Genomic DNA, 18,698 nt, shown 5'->3' with positions numbered 1-18,698 from the left:
ACATGAGCATGGACCCTTTGATGGGGAGTCTATTAAACAGCGTGCTTTCCGAACAGTCGTGGAAACCAGTCTCACACCCCAGTGTGGAGGAAGATAAGAGAGATTAATGTAAGCAATACTTCTCTTCCTCCTGCTTAACCTTTGCTGATCGGAGCAAGAAAATTCCTAGTGTTTGTGTGTGCTGGTCACCATCAGCATGCGGTATGGTGGGTCTGTTTAAGGGAAAAAAAAACCCCTCTGCATAGCTATGTTTGGTTCCTCTGTCTCTGGCTACTCATTCTGACCTTCTCTGCCTCCCCAAAAAGTCTTCTGTATTAAGAGACAAAGCTCAGCAGTCCAAGTCAATGAAAGAGTCAAATAGCTACTATATTCCTGTTTTTAAAGAACCTATCACAGTCTAGTATAAGCTTTGTGTTAAAGAAATGAATATGATAAATCTGTTCTTTTGATCAGCTGCTTCTTTTAAGGGGTTATTCTTTAAAATGAAATAGCTCCTTATCTTTGAATACAGGCTGTTCTCAAAAAAAAGTAAAATAGTGTGGTCTGTCACTTGATGCTCATTGATCCCGTACGTGACCGTAGACAGACAGCATTAATCAATGGATGCGGTACTGAAAATGTTGTGTGTCTCAGACTAAAATTACATAGCTAAGGGAAAAGGTAGGATTTATCGTTTCATCTCTATATATCATGCCATGGAAAAAAAAAAACCAAACTCATTTCAGTGGCTGGACAAATCAGTTCCTGCATTATCTTAGTGATACAGTGGGGAAATCTTGGCATTCTAGGAACAGCTTTGTCTTGTTACCAGCATCAGGAGCTTGTGGAAAGACTTCAACAAATGCAGTCATCTGTCATCCATTTCAAACGATAGCGTTGCAACCTGCTTCCCTTCCTGTTCCAAGGCATCAGGAAAGGAGGTGGGACACTTTTTAGAAGTTTCCCGAAGCAGGCTTGTTTTCAAAGATCATTTGCCTGTTCATGAACACTTACGCTTTACCTGCAGACTCTTGCATTTATCTTTCTGCTTGTTTTTCCAGTTGTTATCATTACCATTTTGATTTTTGTATAGGTGCTTTTAGGGTTCTTCTTAGGAAACTCACTTGTTTTCCTTGTTTTCTGATTTAAGAAATTCTGCAAGAAAAATAAAGCAAACAGTAATGAAAGTCCTTTAGCAACTTAGGTTCTGGATTGCCATGAAAGTCAGACTTAACAGTAATCCCGAGAAGTGCAGCTCTTGATTCAAGAGATTGCCAAAATAGAAAGCAAGCTACGCCGCGGTGAGTGGCTCTTGAAGTCTGTGGGAAAACTCGATGTGATACACAGCTTTATTTGTGTCCAAGAGTAAGATAATCTTGTACCGTAACTGTGGATGTGCCTCTACCTCGTATACTGTTTTCTTCTGTTGACAGAAGAGGAGCTCCAGTTGTATTTTCTTCTCTCTACCAATGAATGTAAAAAATGCCTTTAAAAACAAAACAAAACACGGGTTCACAATCTGTGCTCTGCCTCTGTAACCATATCCTTGTTAACAACTTGATCACAGGCCAGCTAATCTGACTGGCACCTACTCAAATTCACTCCTTTCTCAAATGGCCCATGAACTTCAGATGATGTTCTGCGAACAGGACATTAATGTGCTGAATTATATTTTTTTTTCTTTTCTTTTTGCCATTATCTTGAGGAAAATTTGGATTCTTACCAGTTTTTGTGTTTGTTTTTTTTTTTATAGAAATCAGATACTTTTAGCTAAAGCAAATTTCTTGATAGTTCATGGTAGTTGCTGCTCTCTAGCTGCTTCATCAGCTTCTCTGGATTTTGGTCAAACTTCAGTAAAAAATTCTGCTGTTGTAGCAATAAAAAGAGGACTTTAAAAATAATATTGAATTACTTTTGTTTGTCAGTGATGTGTCAACACTATGCTAGACTCCAAAACAAGTGAGCACAAGACTTTTTCAGCTGGAAGAGGATGTTCTAATGTTGAAAACGGCTCTTTCAATAGTCAGTCTGCTGGTAGTCAGAGCCTGTGTTGTCCAAGTAATTAAAGAATAAAATAATTTACCTAAGCAACATCTGTTCTAGAAGGGTCAGCTTCCTTTATTTTTTTATGTGCAGTGCCCACCAGAAAACAAATACTTGTTTTTGACAGATTAGAAAATACAGTTCCTACCTCTCAAAATGTCTTCCATATTGAGCTGGCGACCCTGTGAGCAGCCTATCTGCATTTAGAAGCTGTAAATGGAAGAGTCTTTGTCTCCGTGCATCGGGTCCCAGGATGAGAAGAAAAGGTCAAGTTGGCCAAAGACTGTCTTGCCTTCTCCCAAGTACAATACAAAAGTGAGACCATGGGAAGAGCACTGATACCGGTGGCTCTATCTGCATGAAGAAAGTGGGATTCCTTGGGTTGGTTTATCATCATCATGTCCATCTTGGGCGTTTTGCTGTTGCCTAAGTGAAAACGCTGTTTTTTCTGAGGCAGTTGTCTCAAGTGAAGTTAACTTCAAGGAGTGGGCTTCTGGCCTGCTACCAAGGTCTGGCTGAGCCTCTTGTTGCTGCGGTGCAAATGGGCAAATATACCTATTAATGGATCTTAAAGCTGAAAAAGTTACAGTAAATACACGTACTTTCTTACCATCTCTTATTAATCATAGCATGGGTTTTACCAGTCCAGTCTCCTAAAAATCATAAATGCCGATATACTAACTGATCATTTCAGCAACTAAAATGCAAGATCTTGTTTTTATTTTTTTTACCCTGGTTTCTTGAATACTTTGAACTTTTGGTTTAAAATGTTTGAGTGCTACATTGACTGCTTCAGACCTTTGTTCGACCCTTTAAAAGCCATTACCCTTACAGTGATTTTTTTTCTTTTTCCCCAGGGTGACCAGATGCAGGTCATGCCTATACCAAGTGTATGTATTTTTATCCCTTTTTCTTTTAATAATTTTCATAACTTTTGCTTTGATTCATCTTATGTTGCAGTCTAACAGGTCTGTTTTGTGTTGCATGTTAACAAAAAGATTTTATGTTCTGTCTGCAGTGTTGTATACTCAGAGATGAATTGAACTGCACGTGTTGTACAGGGACAAAAAGAAGAGTTTGGGTTTTATATGGTTTTTATCTTGCATCTCAGTTAAATTCATATCTGAATTTTTATCATTTTGAAAATGAGTGAAGTAGTCTGAAAGTTGAAGTTACTTATTTTACTAGAGACAAAAGGTGACTCATCATCACAATGTGGGACACAGTTACAAAAACCTTTTCCTCTATTTTTTCCCTATATTCCAGTTCGAAAAGAAGAGTTAGTTAGAAACCCCAAAATTTGTTTGACACAAGCCACTTCAGGAAACCAAAGAGTACACTGACCGTAGCTGCATTACTGCACTCATTTGAGATGATGCTGTCAGTATCAGCGGCTGTTTTATGGGCCTTAATATTTCTGCTTATCTTCCCTGGATTAAACTTGGAATGGCATTTGGCATCTGAATTATTTTTCAAAACTAAATAAAAGGAAGAGACAAAAAAAAAACAGTTCTTCAAACTGTAGCTTTTAATTATGTTTAACCTTTTTTGGTCAAAAGACTGCTCTTTTTCTACTTATTTTTTTACGTGGTTGAAGACTTAGACTTTTTAAAACTGGAATTACATTTTTTTTAGCTCCTTTGCTGTTTAGAGTACTTCATTATTGCAGAATTTTCCAGGAAATAGCAGTGCTGATGTGTAGAGTTACTGACACAGCCCTCTTTCTTGAGATATTTGGTAGCCCCTAAAGACCTGAATATTCCCCAAGATACCATTTTTTTCCCTCTTTCCCTTCCTTGCTATGTAGGCCAACATTACAAGACCTCCTATAAGAACGCTTGGCCGTGCTACAGTGCAGTAGTGTCAGGAGATGGCTATAACTGTGCAGATCACTTCCCTCCTTCACCACTTTTTCTTGGATTTAAGAACTGTTAGAAATTCCTCTTTATTGCTTACCTATTATTTCTAATATGAAGGTACTTCTACTATGGCTCATGCATATGTTTGCGTGCGTGTGTGTGTATGTATACACACACGTACATGCATGTAACTTGTATATATGCAAGTCCGGGAATAGAAAACTTGGGATGTACAAAAATACTGATTTTTTTAAATCGCTTTTCCTTTTACATACCTGCCAGATTGTGTTTGGTGGCTGTAGTTGCTCTACTAGTAGTTATTTGAATGTAAAACATGTTCTGGCTGTGCTCTGACCTGGCATAAAATTTTGCCGAAGAGTGAGTGCAGGTATTAATGAAATAAGAATACAAACAAAATTTTGAAATGACAAATGAGTAGAGCTTTGTCAGGTACAAACATGAAATGAGATGCTTTGCTAGAACACCATCTTTCTGATGTTAAAGCAGTGCTCTGTTAGATTTGGGTAGAGGTAGGAAAATGAATGATTCAAGAAGGGGTTTCTTTTTTTTTTTTGGTAGCTCAGCTGTAATTTTGCTGACCTATGTTCCCAGCACTTTAACGAGGCAGTAAAATTTAATTTTTGCAGTCATGACGTAGAGGTCTCAGTGAGCAGGTGACTTTAAACAAACTTGTTCCTCTTCTCCGGTGCCATCTGATGCCTTCTTCCAGCAGGACATGCAAGTGTTGTCAAGCAACCATCACCCGTAGGCAGTTGTGTGACATTTACTACGAGTATCAAAGTGCTTCTTGCTGTCAAACAGAAGCCAGCGAGCATTAGTACGTAATAGTCTAAATAAAGACAGAAGTGAACTGCGTACGGAGAAAGTGGTAGGAGTGAAGATGCAAAGCCAACGTTATCTTTGAAAAATGCCTAAAATTAAAGCCATCCTTTTTGCCAGTCTTACAAAGGCTGTCTGGCCTCAGCACTGAAGCCCAGAGGTTCGCTCTGAAACAACTCTTAACCGTGTGATTGAGGCCCATTAAGGCAGAAATTCTTGGTGCTCTGCTACATAGGGTCATGGATGAGAAATAGAAACAGACGGTTTGAACTGTACGTATCGTTCATACCAGGAGAAAAAATCTCCAGAACAGAGACGGAGTGAGCTTGGTCACAATTAAGTTGGACATTTGCTTTTATACGGCTCATTGCAAACAGAATCATTTCAGGTGTTTAGAGAATTCCTTAGTGACTCTGAAACGAGCACTGCCCGCTCCCTACTCAGCAAACTTCCAATCTGAAGCTTCCAGTCAAAATACGAGGTTTTCTGGAGCTTTATCACGCGTGTATAAAATCTGGCAGTCTGCTGAGGTCGCCTGTTTGAAAACTTACATTGCTTTGTGTACATATGTACAATATCAGCGTAGTATACACTGTAGTATACAGTGAAGTATATCTTCTGCTGAATCGGATTTATCCTGTATTAATTGCACTTAATTTAAAAACTTGAATTAATATGAATTTTCAGTTGGTTATTGATAGAGGTAACTGCTAAGCAAGAAACATTCCAGCTTCAAGTTAGGTTCTTCAGAAAATAGAAACAGCGCGACTTTGTTTTTTTAAAGATGAACTTTATCCTGTTTGTATCTCATGTTCGGAAACTGTTTCCAGATAAGGCATAGATTAAACAGCAGCATAATTGATTTTTTTCCTAATACTGCAAAACGATTTATTTTTATGGCTGAAATAAACACACGCACAATTAGGAAAAACAGTACCAGCTGACACTTTGTGATAGACCTGACTGAAAAATGTATTAGGTGTAGCTCAGGATGCCTGTGCTTTCATGGATTTTTCTCAGCTTTGTTTGGAAAGGAATATACAGTCGAGAAATCAAAGTAGACCCGTAGCAACTTCAGCACTTGTTGTCATTCTTTTGAATGAAAAGGTAGATGGAAATGCAAAGCCATGCTCGTGCACCTGCTTAAAGCGAGTTGGAGCATCCATTTCTTTTGTTCAATTTAAAAACCCAGTATTAAGGCGTGGTACCAAAAGTAGTCCTCAGAATCCCTGCAGAAGTTAAATCTTAGCTCTGGGATACTGTTTTTTCCCTTGTCCTCACCTACATTTAGACAATTTCTTGTTACAACTTTTTCTAGAAGAAATGTTGCGAACTGCCTGTTTTATAACAGGAGCTAGCGTCTTTTGGCAGCTGTGTTTTAAGTGGGAATAATTTATCTTCTATTAGACTATTTCTATGCATAACTGCTGGGAGAAGCTGTTAGCTATGCAGAATGCAGCCAAAAGTATGAATTGAAGGGAACATGAACAGCAAATTAATGTGCTGCACTGATGCTAGACAACATTTCCAGTATACAAAGGAAAGGCTTATTAATTCTAATACTTGTCTCTGTGGGAAATACGGGCCTACAGGGAAGAAAGGTTATGATTGTTTTGTACAGTAAATTTCTGAAAGGTTTGTGTTGACCAGCTGTTTATGCTTCAACCAAAAGTCCTGTTTTCTTGCCACCACCACCCCCTTTTTTTTTTTTTCTTCTTAGGGAATATACTATTTCCACGGGACTGAAGCAGTGCAGCAGTCGTTTCACTACAAGGTCTGTTAAGCTGATCAGCCCTGAGACCTGGCTGGAATGCATAAATCCCAAACAGTGACTAGTTTAAAAGCTTTAACTTGTATACAATTTATGTCTTGTTGGAATTGAAGACCAAGCTAGGGCTTACAGTACTGAGATATCACATATTATTTTTCTGCTGAGTTCTGCGGAAGTCTGCAGTCTTTCGGAGAGTATTGCATAGTAAATATGAGTTGCTGTTAGCCACAATTAAATACTCTTAATCATCTTAGATATCTTTACAGCTACTGTGTTTAAAAGAAGAAATTATCAAAGATCCATAACTCTTCACTGTTAACTATGATGGAAATCTGGTAATTACAGTTCTTCTTGGATATGTCTCCATTAGTGAGGAAATTAAAATACAATATTGAGTAATGCTTGTTTCTGCCTAAAAGCTTTGCTACTCTTGGCATGTGGAAATTGCTTTAGATCAGAAAGCTTGAACGGCAAAACAAATGGACTGATACCCTACATACAAATCCTTTCAGTTCCTAAGGCCTCAAAAATGTCATCCTTGCTCCAAAGTCCTACACCAGATGCTTAGCAGTCTTGCAACTGGTAGCGCCTTCACCTTCAGGATAGTTTCCTTGTCCCTGTTAGATTATCAGGTGGCTAATGTGTTTTCAGAGTTGAGGGTAACAGAGATAGAGGTTTTAAAAAGGAAAATTTGTCTTTTCTAATATTCAAATGTGCAGACTGTTGACCAGGTGTCTTTGAAAACAGGATCAGATTGAATTCAAGAAGCCCAAGCTTGTAGGAAGGTTGGTGTGCCCTAGTGGGAGACTTTCCCCAGGAAAAAACTTGAGGTGTAGTCTCGTTAGGTAAAGTTAGGTCAATAATTACACATTATTTCCTGAGGCAGTACTGAAAAGGGAGAGAAACTCTAGCAGTAACCAGCATCTCACCATGCAGTCAAGGAATTCGGGTTCTCAGAGTTGAAGGTTCTTGCATTTTGTAATCCTTGGTGTACGTCCAGCCTTTTCCCGATGACAGGCGTGGTAGTTTCCATATTAAAAACAAAGATATCTGTGATATGACAGTGCTCATGTTTTTCATATACATATTTCTATATGAAAGAAGATCTATTTCCTTGTATTTTCCATATATATCATTATTTTCAGTTTGAAAAAGAATTCACACAGCAGAAGAAATTGCTGGCTTTGAACTGCTTATGCAAATTAACTTAGTCAAAAATCTGAACTAAATACTAAGTCTTAAGAGTACAATAATTAACTATTCTGTAAAAAAAAAAGTACGCTGAAGGTTTATTGGGATGTTCCTACCTTTTTCTCTTCTTCAAAGACAATAAATCAGTATCAGAACGTGGGTTCTGAAGATTATTGTCTTTAAATGGGCTTGATTTTTCTTTCAGTAAGCTTTTAGTCTATTTAGGTTGCAAGTCTGGATCCTTCTTCCTATGAAAAATTGAGGTGGGGTGCCTAAATACCGTTTAGATTTTGAAATAGGAGGGGAAAACCTCAATTCCTTAGATCTGGTCTTAGTTGCAAAGAAGCAAAGGCAGAGCTCAAGCAGTTGTGGAAGTAACATGTACATGAGACTGTCTATAACCTAGAAAGACTGTCCTAAAAATTTTGGTCTGGTTAGGTTACTGTGATGGGCACGTACTTTACAGGCATTAAGCAGCGGTTGTTTTTTCTTGAAGGTCGTTGTTAGATGTGTGCTGTGAGAAAATGCATTGAGCCAAGTGGCTCGTAAGCAAGGCAGCTTCCATTTTGGTAGCTGCAGAAACTGTTGTTGGTGTTAATTGTAAGGAACTAAATCAGTTTCAGTGAGCACTCCTAAAATCCCCCAGTAACTTATACTTTAGCGAAAGACACTTTTATTTACGTCCAGAATCTCATTTGTTAGTTACTTCATTTAAACAAGAACTTATTAGGCATCACTGGCCGGTATCTATCAACTTGAGACGACATCTGAAATCCATCAGTGGTTAATAGTCTGTCCTTGCTGCTGAAGGGTGTTCAGAGGGTGTCTGGCTCGTCTGTTTGTCACCCGCTGTCAGCAAAGGGGTGGCCTCCGATCTCTGCAAGCACCTCTACAAAAGGCTAGTGAAAAAACCAAAAAATACGATAGGTGCATCCTTGCCAGAGCAACATTGTCTGAGCAGATAAAAAGATAGGGAAAGAATGGAGTTAGAGTTCTGTATCCAATTCTTAATTAATTTAATTTCCTCTCCATCTTGAGCTTCTCCCTATCAATACTTTCCTATAAAGCTAGTCCTTTTCCTTCATTTAAAAAAACCCTCTTTAAGTGAGTGGCAGCAGTGTTTCAGCTCCAAATGGAAGCGTTCTCTCCCATTTCTGTTATTTCTGGAAGTATCCAGTACCAAAGTCCAAAGTAACATTATAACTGTATTGCAGATTGGGGTGTTAAAGTGGGGAATGAGCGATCGGAAGACTATGTGACTGTCTACATGGCTTTCAGAAAACTGTCAATTCACGTAATTGGTACCATTTTTCAGTAAGGGCAGTGTACCGTAGAAGAGCCTGGTTTAGGTTCTTTACTGCAATTTTAATACCTTGATTGGGAATGTAATCCACGTGAAAGCTCTTGGCCAGCATCCTCACAAGTGGTAAAAATGAGAGTGGAGACATGTCCTGGAAGACAAAATTAGTAATGCTGTCTTCCTTCAGGATCGATTTCTCCACTTTAGCGTCTTTCATGGCAGACAGAAAGGGCGATTTGTGTAAATGCCCATCAGTGCGATATGGCTGGAAGCGGCATTGACTGCAAATAGGATAACAGCAGCGTCCAAAGCCGAGGCGTTAGGAGGAGGGTCACTGGAAAAAATATTGTATCAAATCTCCCATTTTTTACTGATGTTTTTTAGCTAGTGGTGGTGTTTTACCATTTTCATTTCCAGTGCTTTGGAGATAATTCTAAACAAGTCTCTCATTTTAAAACAACAAACAAACAAACAAAAAAAAAAGCATCTGTATGGGTATTGCATGAGCCATTAATTTCCATACGTGTACTTGAGACGAGCCCAGAAAAACATTCAACTTCAAGTCATGTATTTCAGTTCCCAGTAACTACTAGAATAGTAATGTTGGCAGAAGAGTGCCCCTTCAATAGAGGTTTTACTTTTTTCTTGTTGTCTTCCTCTTTTCTTTTCGTTTTTAGCCACCAGCTAAATACCTCCTGCCAGAACTGACAGCATCAGACTATGGGAAGAAGTGTGTGGTCATTGATTTAGATGAAACTTTAGTGCACAGTTCATTTAAGGTAAGTAAATTCAAAAGCGATCTCTTGCAACTTGAGTCTGTCAGTGAATGTTGTAGGAACTGTTAAGCCTCTTAACACATTAACTAGTCTTACAGGCTCCCCCAGGATGCCTGGTGGTTCTCCTTGTTACTCCTATGATTATTCATCCTAATTTAGTTGTAAGGGGAGTAACAGAGACTTTGCTATTTTTTCGATTCTGAGAAGGTCACACCGACTGCAACAAGGCCTTGAATGGTTATTGACTTTATGGCTTTAAATGGTAACTATTCCAACAACTATTCCTGTATTTTAACAGGTACAAAACTTGTCGCTCTGAAAATATGGTTTTGGTTTTGATGTTTAAATGATGCCGTGGTTAGTGTAGGAGAATGGAAATTCAGCACAGCTTTATGCAAGGTAGACGTACCTTACACCAGTAGATTTTGGGCACCAGTGATTGCCGTGCTGTTGCCAGAGAAGATTGCTTTCTGCGTCAGGGTGCTGTCCCGATCGCAGTATGTGTTTTTAAGTATTCAGCTTTCACAACAGGAAAGCAAATAGCATTTAGCTGTTGCTGATGAGTCAGTCATCTTGTAGAAGCAACTTTTATAACCCTTCAGATTTCAGCATGTGGTGGAAGTAGTGGTATTTTTCTATTGTTTAAAGAGGGCTAAAGTTAGAATAGGAGAATTCAGCAATACAAATAACCTAAATCGGCTCAGAGTACTGGTAGTATTTCTGATTAGCAAATGTCAGACATGATAAAGCATGTGCTACTTTTATACTTTGCCATTGGAGAACTTTTAAGACTCAATAGTATGTTTCCTTATCAGTAGCAAGCTAGAGTTACCACCAGCTTTATAGTCTTCTAGTTTTGGTTGCCCTCCACTTTTCACTGCTAGCATAAACTCAGCATTTTAATCCTGCCGTATTTAGTTGCCAGCATTTCAATATGCAAACCATAATTCATGTTGTGGTTAGAATTTGGCAACAGCCTGTCTTTGTTGACTTAAAGAAGAACTTATATGGAGATACTAGAACAAATATTTCCCGTGCCTCAAACTGAAACTAAGAGTCTTCTTTGTCTTTATTGTGCCTAATGGTATCTAACGATTTGTGGTGGCGTACAGGAACCTCTTAACCTCAGTGCCAGATCCTTGTCTTCTGTACCCAGACTGAACTTGTACTTGAGAATTTTTCAGGGAGATTAGAAACACAGCTGGACTGGGAAGGGAGGGACCATGCCTTCCTAATTAAACGAGAGTCAAAAATAGGAAGGGAAAGCTCAATTTAAAAGTCTAAATTTACATAAAGATAATGAAGTGCTAGGCTTAGTGTTATCTGAAATGTAAAAATAAAAGTTTGTTTTCTGAATGCTGTGGGGAACTTTGGACTGTGATTTTCCTGGTTTTTGAAACAATGAGATTCAATTTAGGTGTTTTTTGTTTTTTAAACCATTTTAAAGAAATACATGTTTAATGGTTGACATAGTGTAAATCCTTTGTTGTAGGATTGAGATTTGCCTTTATTGCAGAGTGCTTTCTTAGTGGGCTCATTTTAATCATCCCAATTATTCAAATTATATTTAATGGGCATTTAAATGATGTTAAATAGATCTTTAAGAAAAATCAAAAGATTATTCTACTTAGTCTTGAACGCTGAATAATGTTTTGTGTTAGGAAAAGAGAAATGGTTCTTTTTTGTGTGAAGTAAATAGTGTTAGGCAAATGTTGGAGTTTCTGCAGTATTAATCTTGTGGCTATGATGGCGTTATCTTAATGTCAAGCCCTGCGATGGGAGTATGTAAGAGAAAACCAAGTGTTGGAGGAAGCGGCTTTGGTTGTTCAGTGGCTGGCACTGTCCAAGTGGTGCTGTTGGATTTCGCTTCATAAAGGGAGATACTTCACCTGAAGTCAGGCTGTTGCGGGCATCAAAAATAACTATGGATTTCCAGAAGAGCAGGGGGTTTAACACCTATATGCACACCGCTGTGCCTGAATAATCAAGTTACTTTTGCAGTTTTTTAGTTGGGTTTTTTTTTTTTTTCTTCGCTAAAACATGTCTGCTCTACTCAGGCAGGTCCCCACTTAAAAGCTGTAAAAGCATACATAAATTTGTGATTTTTAGTACAAAAGGCTTTATTTAAAACACATGATATTTTAGAATTCATAATTCTGTTATGAAATAGGCTTCATATTTCAAATGCAGATTATTTTTTTTTTAACACAACCAGAGAGGCACAGTATTTAAAGTGCTCTTTTATGAAAGCAGCAACATCTGAAGGAGGGTAATTCTTGTCTTTTTATGCCCCTGCATATTTGTGAAGCTTTAAGGAGGTACTAGTCTTTCATGTTAAGTGCATATTAAATGAATAAAGTTTGGGGTGCTTTGGCAAGAGTAAAAAAGGAATAGATAGACATTATAGTTATCATTCCCATCATAAAACAATAATAGAAGCAAAAATCATAAATTATTAAATCAAGGAGATGTAAACATGGTTTTGTATAAAATGAATTAAACCACATGCAAGCCTGGAATGTAGTCATATTCAAAACTGGCTGTGAAACACTTTTAGAGCATTCAAAAGTCTGAAGGTTTTCATTAAGTAGAAGCAGTTCTGACTGAAGTAAAGATTTTCAATGGAAATACATTGTCTTCTTTCTCGCTCTGTCTCTGTGGTTCCCACTTGAGGCCCGTACGTGCTTCACGTGTGCAACCCCAGAAGCCTTTACCCAGCAAACTCTTGCAGGCTTTTCTCCTGTCTTCCCATCGTGACGAAGCACAGAACCCCAGCCCTTGCTCTCTCCCTTATCGCTTGTGCCAACAAGAAAGCTACGTAGTGCCTAAAGTATAAGTGGGGGAAGCAAATACGTAGTTAAGAGTAGTTTGGTTAGTGTTACAAAGTCTAAGGGTGAGTTTTATCTGTTAGCAAAAATTCGGTTGTCTAAACAGAACGTGATTTTCTCTGACGTCTGGTTGCTGTTGCTCCTGTTAAGAAAGTTTAGTAATAGCTGTATCTTGATCAGTGGGCTTCAAAACCTTTGCAACTTGCAGTGACCTATTCTTTTTCTGCTGGTACAGAATATTTATCTTGCTTAAGGGCGTCATGCATATATAAATTCTTCAAGTGCGTGCAAGTCTTTTCAAAGTATGCGCAGAGCTGGCACCCACTTGAAAACTTTGGTGGCTGAGTCTTATTGACAGTTCATTTGGGTTTCTTTTAAGGTGAAGCTTCAGAACATTTTTGCGTGCCTGTTCTCTGGCTGTTAGAGATGCTGCGGAGTATCTTCTCTGTCTGAGGGGCTTCATACAGGTAGCAGATGGGACCCTCCCCGCTGTCTTTTTCAGAGGCAGAAAGGAGGATATGTCTTGGAAATCGCTTGATGTCAGCTAAAGAAAAATCTAGATTGTATCTACAGGTATTTGAGGAATTCTTTAGATCGTACTAGCACAGCGGTCTTCAGCAGAATGGAGGTTTCCAGCATCAGCTGCCCTGGAGGCTTGGTTGCCGGTACTGGTTGGTCAGGACGAGTAGACTCAGCCTAGCTTCTGACGCAGCACTTGCAGGTGTCGGATCAAAACATCTTCCTTATTACTTCGCTACTGAGAGAAGGTGTTGCCCTGCATATAAATTCTTACGGTTGTTTTGCTTTCCCCATAGAAATGTCATTTAACAGTGGAATTAGAATCTCGTTTTTCCAGGGAATGGGATCAAAGTGATGCTGTCAGGTTAATACTGCAGGATTCTTTTTTCCTACTGTTTTTCACAGAGCACCTGTTCAGGCTCACCAGTTTGTGATCTGCTTCTCAGTCTCTTTACCTTGGCTGCTTCTCTGCTTTCTTGGCACGCCCCCTGCCCCCCAAAATACGTTTGAAGGCTGTTTCTAGTCTTGCAGATTCTTCAGGGACGTGTTCCTTGGTGGTACTTAAGATCAGTCTATTGGCTGATCCAGAAAACCAGGTGGGAAAGTCTGTGCAAGTCTGATAGAGCTGAGTGAAGATGTTTTCCAGCCTTAGTAATGCCATACCAGTTACCAGCCAGACTACTCCCAGCCTGCGTTTTAGGCTGTTATCCATGAAGTATATTGTCTGTTAAATCAGTCCTGTTAAAACTATATTTGGCAGCTCTGTATCTCAGCCATTTCCAAGCTGCGGATCATGGAGTGAGTTACGAACTTCAGCCAGACATGTTTACATGATACTTTTTTTTTATCGCAGACGTAATGCGTGAGCCGTACCAAAGGGTTCTGCCAAGTGTGATGTCCATTTGAACTGGTGAACATTCTTAGCTGTGCAACTTGAGTCTTGTTGCAGCTTGTTGCAGCTCCAGATTCAAATATAACCATTAGGTGTTACTTTTACCACTGTCATTATTTTTAATTAATTACTAATTGATGACCCAGAGTAGAATATGTGAAGCACATAGCTGAATTTCTTTGTCATCATCCACACAGACTTGATGAAAGAGTTATCCAAATAGATAATTACCCTGGTAAACACACGCAGCGGTGGGGGGGGGGGTTATTAAAGCAGTACCATATTGTACGAAGCTTAAAAGTATGAGAGAAGAGGGAAGCGCGCTATCTGGTGAACACAGCTGCGTAAGGCTTCTGACTTGTGTACAAAGGGTGCGCACACAGAGTGGATCTGTATAGTCAGTAATGTGTATTAACTTGTTCCTGAGAAGTAAGTACTCTTCTCTTTTACGCCTCTGAAATTTCCCCTCTAATGATCTTGTTTTTAATGTTGATTTATTTCCTTGTCCTTCTTTCTAGCCAATTAGCAATGCCGATTTCATCGTTCCTGTTGAAATTGATGGAACCATACATCAGGTAAGCGCTGTTGTTCCTTTAGCGTTGTTCTAGCGGTGGAACTGTCCTCAGTGTCCCAGAGCGTTGTCTTTCTCCATTTGCTGCTTTACGTTCAATGACTTATCCTTTTGCAAAATACAAAAGCTGTGTACGCTGAAACGTAGCGTCCAGACGGGCATCCCTTTTTGATCAGGTATGTAGTTTCTAACTACTAAGTCTCGATTTTAACTTTTTCAGTTCTCCAGAATATCTCTCTCAGGACTTCAATACTCGACGCTTTGTCAATTTTAAAACATTTTCTAGCAGGAAGTTACCTAAGAATGGGGTTTCAAACATTGCTAGGCCCAGAAAAAACTACTTGAATACTGCATTTCTCATTCCTTCCGCAGGCAAACAGGACATAAGTTGGCTTTAATGTCTGTTGGTAGTTCATATAGACAAAGCTTTATAAAAGTATTAAGGAAGAACAGACATTTCTTCAGTTTCTGTGGCAATCTATGTTTAACTTCTGTTCCCTTTTCTTCCTGTAAGTAATTAAAGTTCCTCTGATAGGACTTTTTATACACTTCAGCATCTTTAAAAGGTCCGGACAAAATTGCAAGGAGACTAATTTTTATGTCTTATTCTTTAAGGACTTCACTTAAGGCTCTGTGAAATGGCTTTCAGTAAATGAAAAACACCCCTAATTTGAAAATGAGTCCCCTTCATGTGTCTTAGCTTCGTGACTTTAATCAGTAGTCATTTCTGAAAACGTTGAATGAAATGAATTATGGTGCCATAAATTTTCCTCTTCAGACAGACATTAAAGTTATTGCTGGAGACGGGTTTTACTGGTTAACATGAAGCTGAGCATTTCTGATATATGAATCTTGAAAATTGTTTGAAACATCCTCTATTGGTTGTTGTAGGTTAAAGACAGTGCAGTTACTGAGTTGCAAATCTTCCCTGGATGTGATTCAATGGAGATTTTAAATACTTTAATTTTTTAAATGTTGTCTTTTATATGGATTATTTTAGTATGTTCGTATTTTGATCTTGGAACAATGACAGATCATAAAGTTAGTTCATAGTTTTGTTTGATTTCCTGTTATGAAAACCATCCATGTAATTGTCACTCTTAAAATAATGACTAAATATCAGCCAGTGGACTGAAATGTGTTTTAAAGTGATAGTTGCTTTGACAGTTTTTACACTGTGTCTGTTTTATGTAGAAAACTTCAATATCTAGGGTACTTAAACCTGTAATGTTCACCAGAACCGAATGCTTAAAATACGTAAGTGATGTTTTGGGACATTTATATTGTGATATTATCTGTCCTCATTTGGTGTGGGCTTTAATTGTGTTTGGTGCTGTAACGCAGACATTTTCTCTCCTAAAACTTTCTAGAATGCTTTTGAAAGGGAATAAAATAGATTGCCTAACAATTTTGAATGGTTTAGGATTGTGATCACTTAGCTTGTCAAGATTATATATTTACATTTTGAATCAAAACCCAGTAAAAGAATACTTGGGTTTTACAGTCAAGCACTTCAAAAGCCTGTTGCTTTTCCATTCCCCTCTGCAAACTTTGATTCTTCACCAAACGTAATGCGGTTAGGCACTCAAGATGACTGCATGTGGGAGAAAAAAAAAGAAAACAAAAACAACTGGTGAAAGGGCATAGATTTGTCCATACCCTAAAGGTGAACAGGAGGAAGGCTGCTCTTGACAGAGGAGGTCAAGTGAAGTTAGTCTCTGGCTGTGCTTTGCTGGAGACTTTCTGCAGAGTTTTCAAGGAAATTGCTTAATCCCTTTGTATTTCAAGTTCTTAACCTCTAAAATAGGTAAAAATCTCAGTCACAAATGGGTGGTTGAAGGGAAGTTAATTGTAAGGAATTTGTGATCCTTGAAGTAAAGGTAATTCATATGGCATGCAGAGCAGGCAAAGTCATGGGTTCCTGTCTTTGGAATACCTCTGCAGGCAAAGTAACGTACTATCAGCAGCAGTCTTTTTTATTTAACTGTGATAATCTGAAGGGCAAAAGCGCACATTCTGGCTTAGTCCGAGCGTTAACACAGGCTATAGAGCTTTGAAAACCATTTCCCACTTCAAACCTGTGATTTTTTTATTTTTTTTTTTAATTCACTTAGAGCATAAACTGAACAGATATCAACAATTTTTGTTACCCATCAGAATTTGTTATCTGTACAATGCTTGTCCATTTTCTTAAGTAGTTTATATACTCAAAGGTTAATGATTGGCATTGAGAAATACTTCCACCTGTTTAAAATACCACGGGATATGTGCGATTTTGTGGAACCATACTGTCCGTAGTGCGTATCCCTACCTGCTTTACCGGTAAGCCTGGTATCGTATCGAGCAGGAGGTTGTCTGACAAAGTATTGTGGTACTTGAACTCCAGCTTAGGCAGAACCTCATGGAAAACAAATGGAGAACACGATTTCACAAGTGCCCATTCAGAAGGAATTTGAAGTTATATGAGATTCTTCAGATCTCTTATACTAAAAATACGAGCTGTGGCAAATTCAATTGCTGTACGCTTGAAAGAATTTTGAGACTGACTTAGCTAACAAGTTTTGTTCGTGGTAAATGTTGTAATTTTTTGTTGTGCAACAGAGGTATTCAAAAAAGGCTGTCTTTAGTTTGGGGAGTTTATTTTCCCTTATGTCATTTATAATCCAAAGGTCATAGAGGTTCTTGTTCTTCCAGAGGGAGGACAATTCAGATCATCATCTTAAAGAGTGCTTGGGTAAACCAGCTTCCCTAGATTAAAAAATAGCTTTTCTGAACACCCTTTTTCCCTTTCCCATCTTTCTTTCCCTAGCCTAATTTACCTTGTCTTTAGAAAGGATTTGTCATTTTATTTTACAAGGAAATCACTCATGTGCGGAGGTGCCTCTCTTTCCTTCTGCTATGGGTCTTTAGATGCCGGCAGAGACTGTGCCCGTCCACAGGGCAGCTAAAGTTACAGGAGATGAATCCCGTGCGTTGTGTTGGAAATGATGGCGCAGATACAAAAGGGCAGTTCTAATGGAAGCTGACGCTCTTCTGGCCAGTTCTCTCATTTCTCTCTGGTTCTCTGAATAAAAGGAAATTAGAGCTGGTCCCCTGCTCTACCAAATTATAAGTGAGAAAATGGGGGAAGTCCGGTGAGATGTGTTGCAACCAAGAGTGCTCTTTAGAGGAAGTTTATTGAGGATGAAAGTAGTGGCTGGAGAAAAGATGTTCAACCTGTTTGGTACCCTTGACGTAACTTCTACACGAACACGTCCTCTCTTCTGGAGCGTGCTTCCCATTTAACAAGTGCAGAGTGATCACAACCCCCAGATTAGAAACCGTGCGTTAAATATAGCGTTAATCCCCAATGCATAAAGATTTTTAGGGTACGATGGTCCTTTGTCTTTTATCCAAATTGACTTTGTGCCTTGCTATCGGTGTCAAAGAGTAAAGAGGGCAGCCAGGAGGAGTTTGATTTGTTGTTACTTGGAATTTCTTTCTTGAATGTAATTTGTTTATTGAGTAAAACTATTTTTAAGGGGTTTTTTGTATATTCAATTAGCAATTGGTTATTTTTAGTTGCCGAAAGCTAAAGAAATATTTGGCATTGTACTTTAATGTACAAAATGGTTTTTATTGGTGGGGGAAAACGCTGTTCAAATAACAAACTTTCTTTCCATAAAGGACAAAATTTGTTAATTTTCTTACCGAAGGCTGTGGCCTGGTTCAAGTAATCCAGGATAGGCTGTATCCATTCTAGCTGGCCTATTCTTGGTTACTTGCACTGGGAAGCAACCACAACTCCGTGAACCAGAAAGACGAGGCTCAAGGACGCGTGTTATTTTCTGCTCGCTGTTAAGAAGATGCGCCCAGCCCACGAAAGAGGAGATTACAGGAGCTTGAGTTGTCATGGGCAGATTTCTTTGTCATTACTTGAAGATTTCATTATTGTAAAGCTGGTTTTGAAAGGCAATTCTTTGTGTCCTGTTTCATTGATTAAAATTGAGCTGGGTTTCTCTTTTGGTTTACAAATATTGAGTCTTTTTAGCTTAAGACTGCTTTGAGGTATAGAAAATGTATATGTGGAAATACCAAACGCTTGAAAACAATTAAAGATAATTACTTGTATTCTGCCATTAGCAGCTGT

The 18,698-nt window shown here is 38.6% G+C and overlaps 1 protein-coding gene across 6 annotated transcripts in view; it reads left to right on the top strand.

The window, feature by feature from the left end:
- Positions 1 to 18,698, top strand: part of CTDSPL (CTD small phosphatase like) — an 85,617-nt gene that overhangs the window by 53,348 nt on the left and 13,571 nt on the right. For 2 of the 6 annotated variants that reach the window (XM_082322982.1, XM_082322985.1), the window contains exons 3-6: positions 2,880 to 2,912; positions 6,442 to 6,495; positions 9,661 to 9,762; positions 14,517 to 14,573. In XM_082322982.1, coding sequence (XP_082179108.1) covers positions 2,880 to 2,912; positions 6,442 to 6,495; positions 9,661 to 9,762; positions 14,517 to 14,573 — 246 coding nt within the window. The remainder of the gene's footprint in view (positions 1 to 2,879; positions 2,913 to 6,441; positions 6,496 to 9,660; positions 9,763 to 14,516; positions 14,574 to 18,698) is intronic. The other 4 variants (XM_082322983.1, XM_082322986.1, XM_082322984.1 and 1 more) reach the window with 2 other exon arrangements.

The sequence above is a fragment of the Platalea leucorodia genome, assembly GCF_965183815.1.
Source record: "Platalea leucorodia genome assembly, chromosome: 1".
In the NCBI taxonomy this organism is placed as follows: Eukaryota; Metazoa; Chordata; class Aves; order Pelecaniformes; family Threskiornithidae; genus Platalea; species Platalea leucorodia.
The sequence above is the reverse complement of the archived record's forward strand: the minus strand, read 5'-3'. Positions and strand labels throughout refer to the sequence as shown.